This window comes from Trichosurus vulpecula, chromosome 3, assembly GCF_011100635.1.
Source record: "Trichosurus vulpecula isolate mTriVul1 chromosome 3, mTriVul1.pri, whole genome shotgun sequence".
Classification (NCBI taxonomy): domain Eukaryota; kingdom Metazoa; phylum Chordata; class Mammalia; order Diprotodontia; family Phalangeridae; genus Trichosurus; species Trichosurus vulpecula.
In genome coordinates, this window is record NC_050575.1 from 84,903,096 (window position 1) to 84,918,152 (window position 15,057).

Here is a 15,057-nt window from a genome sequence, read left to right on the forward strand (position 1 = left end):
ACCACAAAAAGAGGAGTTATATTTTTGTACAAACAAGTCCTTTTTCCTTTTTTTTAAAAATGTCTTTGGGATATAGACCTAGCAATGACATTACTAGATCAAAGGATATGCAGAGTTTGGGCATATTTCCAAACTGCTCTCCAGAATGGTTGGATCAGCTCACAATTCCACCAACAATGTATTAGTTACTGACATTAATGTTACAGAATCATGGAATGTTTTTGTTGGAAGGAGCCTCTGAGATCATCTAGTCCAATTCCCTCATTTTTCAGATATAGAAACTGAAGCCCGGGGGAGTTAAGTGACTTGCCTAGGTCACCCAGTAAGTAGGTGGCAGAGGCAGAATTCATACTCAAAAACTGTGCCACATCTATGACCTTAAAGTCTGAAATTCACCATTCTCATCACAATCCCCCTTTCCCTTGTTCATTTTCCTGGACCTATCTGAACCTTCAGTTCTTCTGTCCTTCCTTGATCTCCCAGCCTGAGGGTTCTGGCTTCACTCTTTTCTCTTCCCAGTCTTGGCCCTATATAGTAACCTCTTCACTTATGTACTGTACTGTGCCTTTGAATCCCTTTCTCCTATGTTCTTCTATAGCTACAACCAGCCAGTTATCTGCCCTGGGTCACCATGACCATTTGCTTTCTCTGCTCCTACTCCCGAGGTGCTGGATGGTACTGAAGGAAGTCACGCTATTGTGTTGAGACCACCACATATTTCCATTATCTAATCTCAACTGAGCCTTTACCACTGCACAATGACCCTTTTATTCTTCCCTGTTTGACTATCACATATCCTGCCAAGGCTGTTCGAAACCTCCTCTCAAACCCCCAGAGTCATTGTCACTCCCTTCCTCTCCACAGATGACCTTGCCTCCTGTGCTACTGAGAAAATCGGAACTCTCTGTGACTAGTTCTCTTATCTCCTCTAACTCCACATCGAAAAACTTCTGTACAAAACAAAAAAACTTCTTTGTATCTTCACTTCTGTCCTCCTGTGCATCACTCTCCAGGGATGAGGCAGTCCTTTTTAAAAAGGTTAATGCCTCTGCTTGAGCCTGGATCACATATATAGAATGTAGGTTCCTTGAGGGCCTTGGGGACTACTTTGTTTTTGTATCCCTGGTGCTTAGTGCAGTTCCAGGTGAATAGTAGGACTTAAGTGCTTCTTGATTGATCACCTCCTCCGTGAGACATTGGGAATTTATCTCCTTATGTCACTTTCCTTGTCTTCCGGACTACTTGTTCCTTTCGCAATGTTTACAAACATGTTAGAGTCTTTGTTGTTCAGTCACACACTTTGCTACCTGTGGACCATACTATCCATAGGGTTTTTCTTAGCAGAGATACTGGAGTGATTTATCATTTTCTCCTCCAATGGATTAGGGCAAACAGAGGACTTGCCCAGAGTCATACAACTATTAAGTGTCTGAGGCTAGATTTGAATTCAGGTCTTCCTGACAGCCATCTAGCTGCCTCAGTGTTAGAGAATGTTAGAGTTAATGTGCTTAAAAAGTCTTTACTTGACCCCACCATTCCTTCAAGCTGTCATCCTGAGATATTGAGGGTCTGTCCTAAATGCTATAGGCCTTCATGGAAAAAGAATCTCAGGGGAACCAGTTTATCAGGCTGTCAATCTGTTTTCTGTCATTCTCACTACAAGACCAGTCCCATCACTTTTTTCTTTCATAAACGGCTTTAATTCCTCTTCAAGGCCTCTTCTGGGGTACATTATTGTTGCTAACTCCATGCAGCTTGCCTTCACCCACCATTTAGCTTCCCCTTTATTTGTAATTTTGATTCTTCCCTAATGGTGGAGCCTCATAGCATCACCAGAACATTGGTATTAAAGAAATAATGTGCTTTTTGATGTAGTGGGATACTCTAAAGCACTGCATAATTTCCCAAATGTGGTCTTGTCCATTTTCCTACTATTTACTTCTTGGCTTTGTTCATTTGTCTATCAGCCATACCTGTTTATACAACTCACCCACAGTAAGCAACAGCTTGCTTTAAAGGTATGTAGTTCTTAATATAATTCAATGCAATGAATTCTATTTCTCTGCTAAGCCAGAGCTTGTTGTGGCAGAGGGGAAGGAGTCTAGTGCAATGAAAAGTATACCGCTTCTGGAATCAGAAGACAAGGGTTCAGATTCTACCTAACTGAATCGCAGAATGTGAATTAAAATTCTGGGTCTGCTACCTGTGTGAACGTGGGCAGTCGATGCCCTTCTGTGGATACTGAAATGAGGAAGGTGGACTAAATGGGCTCTAAGAAGCCTTCAGGGCAGCTAAGTGGCACAGAGGAGAGAGTGAGTGCAGGGCCAGGAGTCAGGAAACCATCTTCTTGAGCTCAAATCGGGCCTCAGGCACTCACTAGCTGTGTGACCCTGGGCAAGTCACTTAACTGTTTGCCTCAGTTTCCTCATCTGTAAATTGAGCTGCAGGAGGAAATGGCAAACCAGTCCAGGATCTCTGCCAAGAAAACTCCAAATGGAAGAGTTGGAAGAAGCTGAACAACAACAAGGTCCCTTCAAACCCTAAACTGATCTTAGGAAATACAGTTAGATCACTGGCCTTTAGAGATGACTAATATGATCTAGTCTGGGGTGGCCTAAAAGAGCAGATCTAGAGTCAGGGGCTTGGGGTTCAAATCTGGATTCTGCCACTTCATACCTGTTGACCTTGGATAATCACTGCCCTCTGCTGTCTTGCCAGCTGTAAAATGGGGGGTGGGAGGGAGTTAGCTGCCCCTAAAGTCCCTCAGGAGGCCTCTCGGTGGTTCAGTGCATATAGCGCTGGGCCTGGAGTCAGGAGGATCTGAGTTCCGATCCGACCTCGGACACTTAACTTACTGTCAGCCTCTGGGCCAGTCCTCTGTTTGCCTTAATGCGCAACCCCCGCAGTGTCTCTGCCCAGAAAACCCCACGCACAGTCTAGGCGCGCTACGGTCCGTGGGTCACAGAGTCGCGCGTGACTGAACAACAAAGGACCCTTGGGCTCATCCTGGCAGATTTGGAACGGGAGAGGGGAGACGTTATCTAGTCTAACTATCGCCCTGTCTCCTGTTGTGGATGGGGGGGATCTAGGCCCAGAGAGGTCAAGCCACTTCCCCACGGCCACACAGGTTGTGTCACCGACGGGAGTCAAAGGCGGTCCTGATTCTTCCCCGAGGCCTCCGAGGCTGGAGGAAGGAGGCCATGGCCGGCTGGCGCTGAAAGCCTTTCTCCAACAGACCCAGGTCAGTAGGATGAAAGGAGTAGGATTCTGCAACATCTGGCTGATTTCTTCGAAAAGGATACTAAAATGGTGGGAATGGGGGAGGGGAGTAGTCGGGGCGGGGGGGGGGGGGGGCGTCGCCGCCATTTTGCGCAGGGTCGGCAGTGTTCACCGCGCCGGGGGCGCGCCAGGGTCTAGAGCGCCCGCCGGCCGCGTGCCCGTGTGGGCTAGTGTGTGGTCGGGGCGAGGACATGGCGGCGCAGAGCTCGTTCCGGCTGACGTCGGGAGCGCGCCGGCTGAGGAGGCAGGCGGCGTCGCGCGCACCAAACCCGTTCTGTGGCTGGCGGACGAGGGCGCGCGGAGAGCGAGACCGGCCGGCCGTGCACGTGCTCACGGTGGCACATCTCGCGAGATCTGTGAGGGACTATATGTGTGCGCAGGGAGCCCGCGTCCTTTCCTCTGTGTGATTCCGTCCTGAGCGGAGCCCCTCGGGAGCTAGAGCCCTTCTGTCCGTCCGCCTCTCCGGTCTCGTCTTCACACTGCTCTGTTCTCCTCGGTATCGCTACTCAAATGGAGGACTCAATGGAAATGGATATGAGCCCCCTCCGGCCCCAGAATTTCCTTTTCGGTAACGGCCATGTATTTGGAGGCGGCTGCAGGGTTGGGGGCGGGGCGGCCAGCCGCGAGCTTGGGCCTGTGTGTGGAGTGGGGGGGGATTGTTGGGGACCGAGGCTGGGGCCTACATGGGCCGTGAGGTCTGGAAACGCCCCTAAAATGCAGACGATGGGCCCAGCGGCCAGGGAGCAGCTTGTCTGTAGCAGGCGGATGTAGGAGAAGGGGTTTTAATCCGGGCGTAGGGTGGCTGGTGACGGATGCGGAGGGGGCCATGGATGCGAAGGCTGCAGGCCTGGCGTTGGTGGGGGGAGGGGATGACGGCCGAGAGGCCCGGATTTGGTTTTCTGTGGAGCAGAGGAGGGTGAGGAGGGGCTTAGGGAGGGGTCGGCGACAGTCTTGCGTCTAGGCTAGTTGAGCTCGGCCTCCTCCCGTCTCCAATAAGGCCACCGGCGTAACCGCGCAGCCGCATCCCTGCAGGGACCCGCTTGGTTGCCACCGTTGCTGGGCCCGTTACCGGGGGGGGGGGGGGGTGGGGCACGTGGGCAGAAAACATCGGTGCTACGGGGCCGCCTGCAGGAAGCACGTGGCGCCCTCGAGGCCTTCGGCTGAGGGCGGAAGGCATCTCTGGAGCATCCAGGCCCCGCGGCCCCTGTACGTGGGTGTGCTGCAGAGCTCAGGGAAATGTAGGATCGCCACAGGGCCTAAGGGGGAGGGGCTGTAAATGCAGAAATCTGTGGTTATCAATCCGTGATAGAAATGGCACCAAGAGGAATTTTGCTTTGGTGGTTTAGTTTTAGGGCACAGCACAGATTAGTAGATGGATATGTGTTCTAATTGCATCTGTATAGTTTGCTAAAACCGTTCTCCGGCATGTATTGCTGAATTTATGTCTTTTGTGCTCAACTATATTTCCATTATGGGCACATTTTCTCTCTGTCTCACTCAATAAGATGGCCTTTTGGGGGGAGGGGTCATTGTGGCATCCCCTGGTACATTGAAAATGCTTCTTGGTTGGATGAGACAAGTTGAGAAAAAATACTAAGGCTCTAGGGATGAAAAAGATTCAGGTCCTATCCCACCCCCCAACCTGTTTGTACGTCAGAATGAATCTCCCTCCTCTGAGACAAATACAGAATTCCACTTTTGGAAAATTACAAGTACAAATTGTTCCAGTCCTTCTGTTTGCATTTGACTCGATTTTAATCTTCTTTTATAGATTTAAAAACATGACGTATTCATTGAGCTTTTTTAAAATCCATGTTCCTCCATGCATCCTTAAGGTGAAGGTAGAACAAATATCAGACCTCATAATGTTCAAATTTTAAGGGATGAGTCTTTTGCTACTTAAAAAGTATCTGGTTAAAACTTATGGCTCTCCTCCTTTTCAGGTTGTGAACTAAAGGCTGACAAAGATTATCATTTTAAGGTAGATAATGATGAAAATGAGCACCAGTTGTCTTTGAGGACTGTAAGTAAATTTTTATTATTTAAATTTACCTTTTGCATCCTTTTGTTCATTTAACAGGTTAAAAAAATCTAAGTTTCTTGAGAGCCATACTGTTAGTTGAGGAATAACGATTATTCTGTTCATGTAGGTTAAGAATAAGCTTAAGTACTCATGAGAGTACATCTTGTACATGGGTATTCAAAAGGAAAGTGATGGTTCACAGATTTTGTGTTGTGTACATAGCTTTCATTTTCTCAAGTGTTTATAAGTTAAGAAAAGTGACAAACTTTGTGATGATACATGTAGCAATTTTTTGGGTGCTCAGTGTTCTTTTACCAAGTAACTAGTTGATTTAGGAGCTTTTTAAGTTGAATTACTGAAAGATTGCTTTCCTTCTCCATTTGCAGGTGAGTTTAGGGGCTGGCGCAAAGGATGAGTTGCATATTGTTGAAGCAGAGGCTCTGAACTATGAAGGCAATCCAATTAAAGTAACACTGGCATCTTTGAAAATGTCTGTGCAGCCTACAGTAAGAACTTAAAATTTTTTTCTTTCTGATAAATAGTAAATCCATTGATACTAATCTTACATAATTCACACTTTTGCCGTCCAACTAAGATTAGGGCTTGGTGCCATTCTTACCACATATCCCCGCTAGGGGTTCATAACAGTCAATATTCTGTGATTTCTGCTTTGATACATTTTTTTTTCACAGCCAAAATTGGTAACTGGTGTTCGTATAATGTTTTAAAGGTCTAAGAAACCTTTTACACCCTGTGAGATAGTTAGGTATGGATTAAGTATAATTATCAGTTTACTAATGCAGGTCCTCATTTTCTCTTGCAACCTAGTCTTACGAGTTGCCTAGGGCACTGAGAAGGTGAGTGACTTGCCCAGGGTTAGCACAACCAGTATGTGTCATGCTGGGTCTTCTGACTGAGACACTACTCCTCTTCTCATGTAGGTACTGCAAGTACTACTTCCAAGTCTTGAGTATTCATTACATATTATCCCTCAGTTGATATGCTTTATAATTTAGACAATGAATAAATTTTGATTAAATTGCGTCTCAAGGGTATTTGTATTACTCAAATTTCAAGTGCTTTACTAGTTGGGAAAGTAGTATATTCCTGGTTTTGCTCACTTAGGCTAAATTAATACTTTTAGTGGATAAACAGTAGAGCCAAGTAAGGAATTGTACCTGCTCATAATTCAGTTTTTTAGAGATACAGGATTTCATTGTTCTGTAGTAGTTCCTCAGATCTTCAGCATACTTCCTCACCTTGCTTTCATAGCATTAAGTTTCCTTCAAAGTTCAGGTCAAGTGAACTCTTACATGAAGTCGTTTTTCATTCCTAGCTGGTGGTACCTTATCTCATTAGAGTTCATTTTGTGCAGTCAAGTGCAATTAGTTTCCTGGTGAAATGTAAGTTTAAGTATAGAGATATTTTCATCTTTGTCCCAGTGTATGGCGCATAGTACTTAATATTATACTTGATTGTCCTTCGTGGATTAATATAGCCAGAAACATTTAGTACCTGGTGTGCAATCTTGTGGCATTATAAACCTCTTAAATTCATCTAGCCTAGTCCTTGGACATGATCATCAGGCCTATACCTGAAGCCTTTTTCAGATTGTGACAGTTTGAACTTTTCCTGGCTGTCCCTGAAAATCCAGTGTCAATCATGTCACAAGATGTTGAGGTGTGAGGGGTCCTTATGCATGTATGTGCTTTGCATATAAATACAATTTCATGAGTTACTACTGTTTTATCAAAGAGGTCCAGAGACTGCAAATTGACAATGGTTAATTAGCTCTAGTAATGGTTTGAAAGAAAAGGGTAAAAAATATATGAAAAATGGTTCTTTAATGGCTTTAGCTTTTTTTTTTTAAGTAGCTTAATATAGGTTTGACTTCTGTTTGTGAAAATAAACACCTTAAATGTTTACACGGGTCTTAATTCTTCCATGTTATTTCCCCCTTATAGTATTTGGTCATAAATTGGCCTTTTTTTTCTCTCCCAGGTTTCTCTAGGTGGCTTTGAGATTACACCGCCAGTAGTTTTGCGGTTGAAATGTGGTTCGGGCCCTGTACATGTGAGTGGCCAGCACCTAGTAGGTATGTAGTCTTTCATGTTCTTTAAAAATGGTGCTAATTTATTTGTCAGGAAAAACTTGTCTAAAATTTTGTTGATATTTTTAGATGTGAACTTGACAGTCTTATGACGGATATTGTGATACGTTTAGTGAGGATTGCTTATGGTTTGTTTTCTAGTTAAAAATTAGCTCAATTTATCAGTTTAACTTAGTTTCTTAAATATTGCTTTTTATTTGCACCAATGTGACTAGAGAATTGAGATCTGGCTCTGGATTATTGCTATGATGTGTTCAGTTTTTTCCCTCTTCTGAACTCGAGTTTAAGATGAAAAAGTGCTATGAATTTAGCCACAATTAACACACAATTTTGTCTTAGCACTGGAGGAAGATGCAGAATCAGATGATGAAGAGGAAGATGATATGAAACTCTTGAACATGTCTGGCAAACGATCTGCTCCTGGAGTTGCTAGCAAGGTTCCACAGGTATAAATGCAACTTGATATTTTCTGATGTTTTGTAAGCTGTTATTTGCCAATTAGGATAATTATTTCTATCCCTTATTTCTTTAAAGAAAAAGGTAAAACTGTCTGAAGAAGACGAAGATGATGATGAAGAAGATGATGATGATGAAGAGTAAGTAATTTTAATTCATGTGAAACCCAAGTAGAATTCTTCTCAGTTCTGCATTCTCATAACCCTGAATGTGGAAAAAAATTGTTGAATGAGCTATTAAAGCTTAAAACTGTATTAAGACTTTTTGGCACCCTGTATAATGAAGGTTATGTGGATCCCTGGCCTTTTAGCATTTCAGGAGAAATTTCAGTTCTATTAATTTTGACTTCCTGTCTTATAAGAGGCAAATTTTACATGTATAGTCAGAATTTTTTTTTCTTGAAGTCTGCAAAAGATTTGATTGGGCTGAGTGTTCGTAATCATGTAATGAGGTTAAGTTGTAGCAACAAGAGGGATAGTCTTGAGGTAGAACATCAAAATTGGCAGACTTTTTGTAGTCTCTTCTAGGTTGAGTAGATATTTTCATAATACTGTCTTAAAGCTAGTTATATATCAAAAAACGGGACACTGACTAGGCTACAATTATAAGGACATTCAGAAACAAATCCAGAGAGTCAGTCTTAAACAACCTTATCAATGAACAGCAGTTGTAAAGCTGTAACTATGTATAGTGGGTCTGTTTTAACAACCAGAAAGAAAGTTTTCACTGAAAGGGGAAAAAAAAGGTTAGTGTGACAAAAGTGGTAGAAAAAGGAGTGGCAAACAGGCAGTGGATTTTTATAAAGTGTAAGCAAACCTTCATATCCCTGACAACAGGCAAAAGTACAGTAGGCCTTTTATTATTCAAAAGAAGATTCAAAATAGTGAGCTTTGTGACTCAGTTTTAGAATAGTAAGTTAAAAATCAGTGATTTAGGGTGGGTGCCTAATTTTTAGTGCTGATTTCTTAAGGTAGCAAAAATGGCAGGGTCTTTTTTAAGTACATGTAATTTGATCGGTGTAATACTGTCTACATTTATAGTGACGATGATGATGACTTTGAAGACGAGGAAAGTGAAGAAAAGACCCCTCCAGTGAAGAAAGTAAGTGCTTTTTCTTAACATAGAATTACAGCTAATAACTTTTGCCTCTCATCTCTAATGGTGAAATTTCTGGTGTTCTTAATACTTAAACATGAAACTAGGCTCTACGAGAGAAAACCTTTGCATTTTCCTGCAGATCTGTTCTAATAGAATAAATCTAACCAGGGTTGTCTCTCGTGACAGGCGGCACTTGTAAAACGAGTTGGGTGGGATTAAACAGGACAGAACTCAATGCACTATATGAGGATTGGAATATATCATGAAAACATAAATTATGCTTAGGACAGAGGAGCTTATACTAATATGTGTTGTGTGCCTTTGAGAAAATTCTACAAACAAGATCTTTAGGGGTCTTTATTAAAAATAATTGAACTTGTATTTGTAGTCCGTTCGTGATGCTGCAGCAAAAAATGCACAAAAATCAAACCAGAATGGAAAAGATTCAAAGCCATCCACACCAAAATCAAAAGTAAGTAATCAGAAACAATTTAGTAGCACTGTAATAATATACCAACTTCAGAGACAATAAAGAACTAATCTAATCCAAGACATAGGGACTAGATTTGTGATTTCATTGATAAAGAGGAATTCCCTCTCCCATTATCAGTCTTTTGTAGTTTACAGTTTTCAAAAGCACTGAAAGTTTAGGTGACTTGTCCACACAGCTAGAATGTGACAAAGACCAGACCTGAACCCAAGTCTTTCTCACTGAGGGCCATCCTCAGTCCTATCCACTCTACTAAACCACTTTCCTTTGATCGATAAAGGTGGGTAATGGGGATGTAGTTTTGAGTGGTATGATGGAAAGTAATGAATTTTAAATTGGAGAGAGACTTTATTTTGAATACCAGCCGTGCCTACCACTTATTGTGGCTCAACTAAATTTTAGGAAATTGCACTTATCTCTAAGGTCTTGTCCAGTTCTGAACTCTATAATCCTCCAATACAAAAGCATACATTTATACTTAGTAAGTATAAAGGAAGGAAAGCAACTGTGGTTATCTGTTCACCTTGTTTTTAAGGCTGTACTCTTATACCACTGATTATAAGAGATTTAGGCTGGGAAAAAATTTTAGGGCCTTGTCCTCCTGTAGATCTACTTGATTAGCAGGTTCTGTTGTGTAAAGTACTGTAAAGCCAGAGAAAGGACTTTCAATCATTTTCAGTTTTTGAAAGCTTGCGTGATGACCTTTAGACTGATTTTGCTAAGTGGGAGGATTTCAGTTTGTGGTAGGTGAAGGAATGTTTACTTAATGTATTTTAAAACATCATATAATTTAAACTGAAGTTTAATCTCTCCAAAAACATTTAGGGTCAAGAATCCTTCAAAAAGCAGGACAAGACTCCCAAGACTCCCAAAGGACCCACTTCTCTAGAGGATATTAAAGCAAAAATGCAGGCAAGCATTGAAAAGGTGAGTGTACATGGATTGTTTTTGTTTTAAGGAGGAATTAAGAATAACCTTAGGCATTTTCACACGCATTAGTGGAGGCTCCCCTCGGAATTTTCCTTGTTCTTAGGTAAAAGACTGAATTTGGTTATTTTGGAGATAATTTCTAACTCAAAATGGATCTCTTCCCTTTCCATTTGTATTTGAAAGGCATACAGAAAAGCCAGCAGAGGGCGTTGGAGTTTTAGAATTTTAAAGCACTTACAGCCATGAACTTGTTTTTTTCTTTCACTTAGATGAGTACCTTTTTTTAAGTCTTGAGTAACAATCTTGACTAAAGAATGAGACTTGAATATTATATTGTAACTTGCATAGCTTTGTATTTATTTAGTTCTATAGCTGAATTAAAAAAAATTTCGATCCTTGTAGTTTGAAAATAAATTGGGATTTAGAAATGTTTTCACTTTGGAATTCACATTTTGCCTTGCAGATATTTGATGTAGAGTCAATCAAGTATTTTCATTTAAATTTCCACAACAGAGGAAGAGGTTAATAAACACTTGGGCATTATCTCAGTTGAAAGATCTTTAGGTTATAAATAAGTCAAAGTAACTTATCTATACCCAACAGAAAACCTTTATAGGCAATAAGATTCTGATGCTTAGGGTATTTATGGCCAGTGGTTCACAGGAACAGGGTAGGAAAGCATCTTGTAAGAACTTGAAAACAAAGGTTAATGAGAATTAACACTATTGTAGCTCTCTCTCTCTCTCTATTGTGAAATCATGAATTCTTAACAGATAAAATGAAAGATTTTGTATAGTGGTAATAGGAATAAAAAGAACTTGGGGTTCTTGCCATTTGGGCAAATTTAACCTGAGATTTTTTCTTTATCTCTCAGGTATTGAGAGACAGTAAGTTCATTCTTTTCAAAAACCTTGAGGGGATCCCTGGTTTGTTTGCTTTAAATTTATTTCTATTAACAAGCATTTGTTTTTTTCTTTGTACTCTCCCTAACTCTGTATTTTAAAAAATGGAAGTGAATGTTGAAAAATAAACATAAATAAAATTTAAAAACCTCAAAACCTTGGTAACCATGTAAATGTGCATAATTGAGCAAAACGTTAAATGGGGCCATGTCCAAAATATATATGGATATATATGTATATGTAGAGAGAGTGAGTGTGTGTGTGAGTGTGTCAGTTCATCACTCTTTCAGGAGGTGGTTCTTCAGTCCCAGTTGGTCATAACTGCTTCATTGCACTCAGTACTTTTCAGACTTTTAAAATTCTGCCTTGTAGTTAACTTTAAATATCATTTATCTCAGATTCCTCCAACTGGGGAACATGTCTTGGCCTTTGTGTCTTAATGATACCTTGCACATAGATAGGGACTGGGCCTTTGATCTTCCAGGTGAGGAAGCACACTGCAGGTTAACACTTTCTCCAAAACTTTATGGTCTTAGAAAGTTGCATGGAGCACTTCATTTGTGACTTGGGGTCATGGCCGGTATCTCTCAGGTGAGATTTGAGTCCAAGTGTTTTCCTCTTTTGGAGATGGGCTCCACACAAAATTAGTAGGTGCTACATGTTGAGTAAAATGACTGATTCTGCTTGAGGCCACAGTGTTGTGCAGTGGCTTAAAAGCATTGGACTTGGAGATGGGGAGGCCTAAGTTCAAACTCTGCCTTCACTCTTAGGTAATAGTAAATGGAAATGATAATAGAGGTTTTGTGAGGATCAAATGAGAACAAAGGAATTCTGTCAGGGACCATCATTTGCAAATTTTAGTGCCAGGGGCTTAAATCTAATTCATATTGGGGGCAATTGACATACTCCCACAGGGTTGGATATTGGCTGAGTTTTCCAGCTTCACATTGATAGAATTGCTGAACTTGGACAATACTCTTGAAATTAATGTGGCACTTTTGGTATTTGTAAGGTACATAAAAACCCCTTAAGTAATTATAGCTTCCATGAGTGTGCCTCAAAAAGATACATAATTTTCTAGTTAATGGTTACCTCAATAACAGGGAGGAAGTTAATTTTGATTAATAGCAGCCTGGCTCTTTATCTTGGAGGCTTGTACTTAATAGCATCTTGGTATAAACTATTTAGAGGTATATTTTGTGTTTAACCTTTCATGGTTTTGTCTCTATAGGGTGGTTCCCTCCCAAAAGTGGAAGGCAAATTCATCAACTATGTAAAGAATTGCTTCCGGATGTCTGATCAGGAGGTAACTAAATTTTCTGGGAACTTGACAAAATCCAAATAAGTTTTTCATCATGATTTATTGTAATTCTCCTTTTACACTTTTAATCTCCCACGTTTTGGCTTATTTAAAAAGGTTCTTAACCACAGACAATACTTCAGATTAAATAAATGGAAGTTGTTTTAGGGATTTAGTTGGCAGAGATAAAGAAGTTAATACTTTAGTACATTTTTTCCAGCTTTTGTATGGCTGGTAAATTATCTCTTGGTTACTAAACCCACAGAACTTTACTTTTGGCACCATATTGGCTAAGGAAATGAGCTGTGGTTTTCCTTGCTGCTGAATTTGGCCACTTGGGCCAGTCTGGTCTTAGCTTTCTTTTGGGGGGTAGGGGAGTTGGGGGGGGGGGTGCGGCGGGAGACTGCTCTTTTAGACCTTATGGGAACTATATTACCTTCTTCCCAAAGTCAACTAACTTAAGTGTTTAAGCCAAAAGGTGGAATCAGGAAGCAAGTTGCTGAATTAGTTATTACTCAACTTGCATTAGGTTAAACTGTGTTAAATTTCTCTCAATTCCTGTAACTGAAATAATTTTGTCACTGGAAGAAAGTTTTGTTTTCCTGACTCTCTTCGCTGTTTTAGAGTTGACTTGTTCCAAGTATCTGATCAACAATCACAAATTTGTGAGAGAAAATGTTGTGAAGGCAGTTAGCTTTCACTACTGAAGTTGATCTGACATAAGTCAGGGGCATATGAAGTTCAGCCAGTGTTTGCCAAACTGGTCCCCACCCTTCCTCTTGCTTTCCTTTGCTGAAAATCCTTTTATAGATGAGATTTTTAAAGTTTGATGTATGTAAGGTAACAGACTTTTCAAAAAACCCTTTGAAGTGCTTTATTAGTTACTTTTTTAGAAGTTTTGAAGTATTTTTTGTGAACCAATTGTAAGTCTCTTAAGCTTTTAATCCTAATATTTGGTCTTCATTATCTTTTGCAGTTGTGAACCTTAACAGCAGAGAAGGGAAAAAGATATTAAGAATTGTGCAAAGAAGTTTAATTTATTAATGTCTATGCGGTGTTGAGTTCTTTGACCACATTTCTTTTCATTTTCAGGCTATTCAAGATCTCTGGCTGTGGAGGAAATCTCTTTAAGAAAATAAGTTTGAACAGTTTGTTAAAATTTTCCGTCTTATTTCTGTAACAGTTGATATCTGGCTGTCCTTTTTATAATGCAGAGTGAGAACTTTCCCTACCGTGTCTGATAAATGTCGTCCAGATTACTTTGCCAAGAATGTGTTGTCCAAAATGCCTGTTTAGTTTTCAAAGATGGAACTCCACCCTTTGCTTCATTTAAGTATGTATGGAATGTTATGATAGGGCATAGTAGTAGTGGTGGTCAGACAAATGGAAATGGTGGGGAGACAAAGTATACATGTGAAATAAATTCAGTATTTTAATAAAGTAATATTGTTTCTTTATTTTGTGGATGGGAAGGAATATCTCCATTTTGATTTGGGATTATGCAAGGGCACTTAAAAATGTAATGCTTCAATTTGAATTCATTTGTTTTTTATGGGACTTGTGATTGCATTGGTATAGGGAGCTCCTAGTGAGGGACTTCCTCTAACAATGTAGTTCTGCACCTTCTCTAATTTATTGTTTATTTGCCTGAAGGCACTGAGAGGTTAAGTGACTTTCCAAAAAGTCACTCAGCAACTGAGAGGCAGGACTTGAACCCAGGGCTTCCTGACTCCAAGGCCAGCTCTCTATTCACTATTCCTTGCTGCCTCTCTCAAATTTAATTAGCTAAAGTTAATCGTTAGGTGGAACAGTTAAAGGTCAGTGGAAAAGTGGCTTGAGTAATGCAAACTTGGTTAAGATTTTATTGTTTATTTGGAACTTATCTTTTCAACTAACTTTCACATTTCACTAGTTAAGATGAGATTGCCAATTCTGTGTTCTAAAGCAGTATAACCAGTCTTCTTTCCTCCCTTACCCAGATACTTGTGATGCATGTCATACAGAACTGGCTTATGTTAGGAGTATAGTAGCAAATGTTTTCTGTTTCCTGGGATCTTTGGTATGGTTTCTCTTAGAAATGGAACTGTATCTGAATATTATACTTGAATGCCTGAAATATAAAGTTGCAATTGACTATTGAGTTCCTTGTTGTGTCTCCCTGCAGTCACCCTCGCTTTGGTTTAGCTGAAGGGCATTTTGTGGCAGAACACTTGAAGCCTTGCGAATTTATCTGGGGGAGGGAGTTTGGCTCACTGTGCCCCCCCAAAAAAACTGAAATTGAATTCCTTTTAAAATTCCAGGGTACATCCACCCTGAGTTTAGGACAAATTCAAGCATTCTTAAGCTCTCTCTACCTGTATTAACGCACAAGTGATGATGACAATGATACTTAAGAGCATGCTGTAAAGTCTTTATAAAAGTTCAGTGTTGTACACTGGGAAAAAACTGCTCTTTAAAAAGATTTCTAGG

The 15,057-nt window shown here is 40.7% G+C and overlaps 1 protein-coding gene across 1 annotated transcript; it reads left to right on the forward strand.

Annotated features, from left to right (window-relative positions):
* Window positions 1–3,561: 3,561 nt before the first annotated feature.
* NPM1 (nucleophosmin 1) lies at window positions 3,562–14,728 on the forward strand. Its single transcript, XM_036750688.1, has 11 exons — window positions 3,562–3,847; window positions 5,223–5,302; window positions 5,689–5,808; window positions 7,304–7,397; window positions 7,752–7,858; window positions 7,947–8,008; window positions 8,909–8,969; window positions 9,355–9,438; window positions 10,282–10,383; window positions 12,520–12,594; window positions 13,681–14,728. Exons 1-11 carry the CDS (start codon window positions 3,790–3,792, stop codon window positions 13,717–13,719), a joined length of 882 nt encoding a protein of 293 aa, XP_036606583.1. The 5' UTR covers window positions 3,562–3,789; the 3' UTR covers window positions 13,720–14,728.
* The last annotated feature ends 329 nt before the right edge of the window (window positions 14,729–15,057 follow it).

What these genes read in the sequence shown, in the direction of transcription:
- NPM1 (XM_036750688.1), top strand. Translation starts at nt 3,790, where the DNA reads ATGGAGGACTCAATGGAAATGGATATGAGCCCCCTCCGGCCCCAGAAT. An exon ending in TTGCTAGCAAGGTTCCACAG is followed by an intron (nt 7,859 to 7,946) that starts GTATAAATGCAA and finishes ATTTCTTTAAAG; the next exon opens with AAAAAGGTAAAACTGTCTGA. An exon ending in GAAGATGATGATGATGAAGA is followed by an intron (nt 8,009 to 8,908) that starts GTAAGTAATTTT and finishes CTACATTTATAG; the next exon opens with TGACGATGATGATGACTTTG.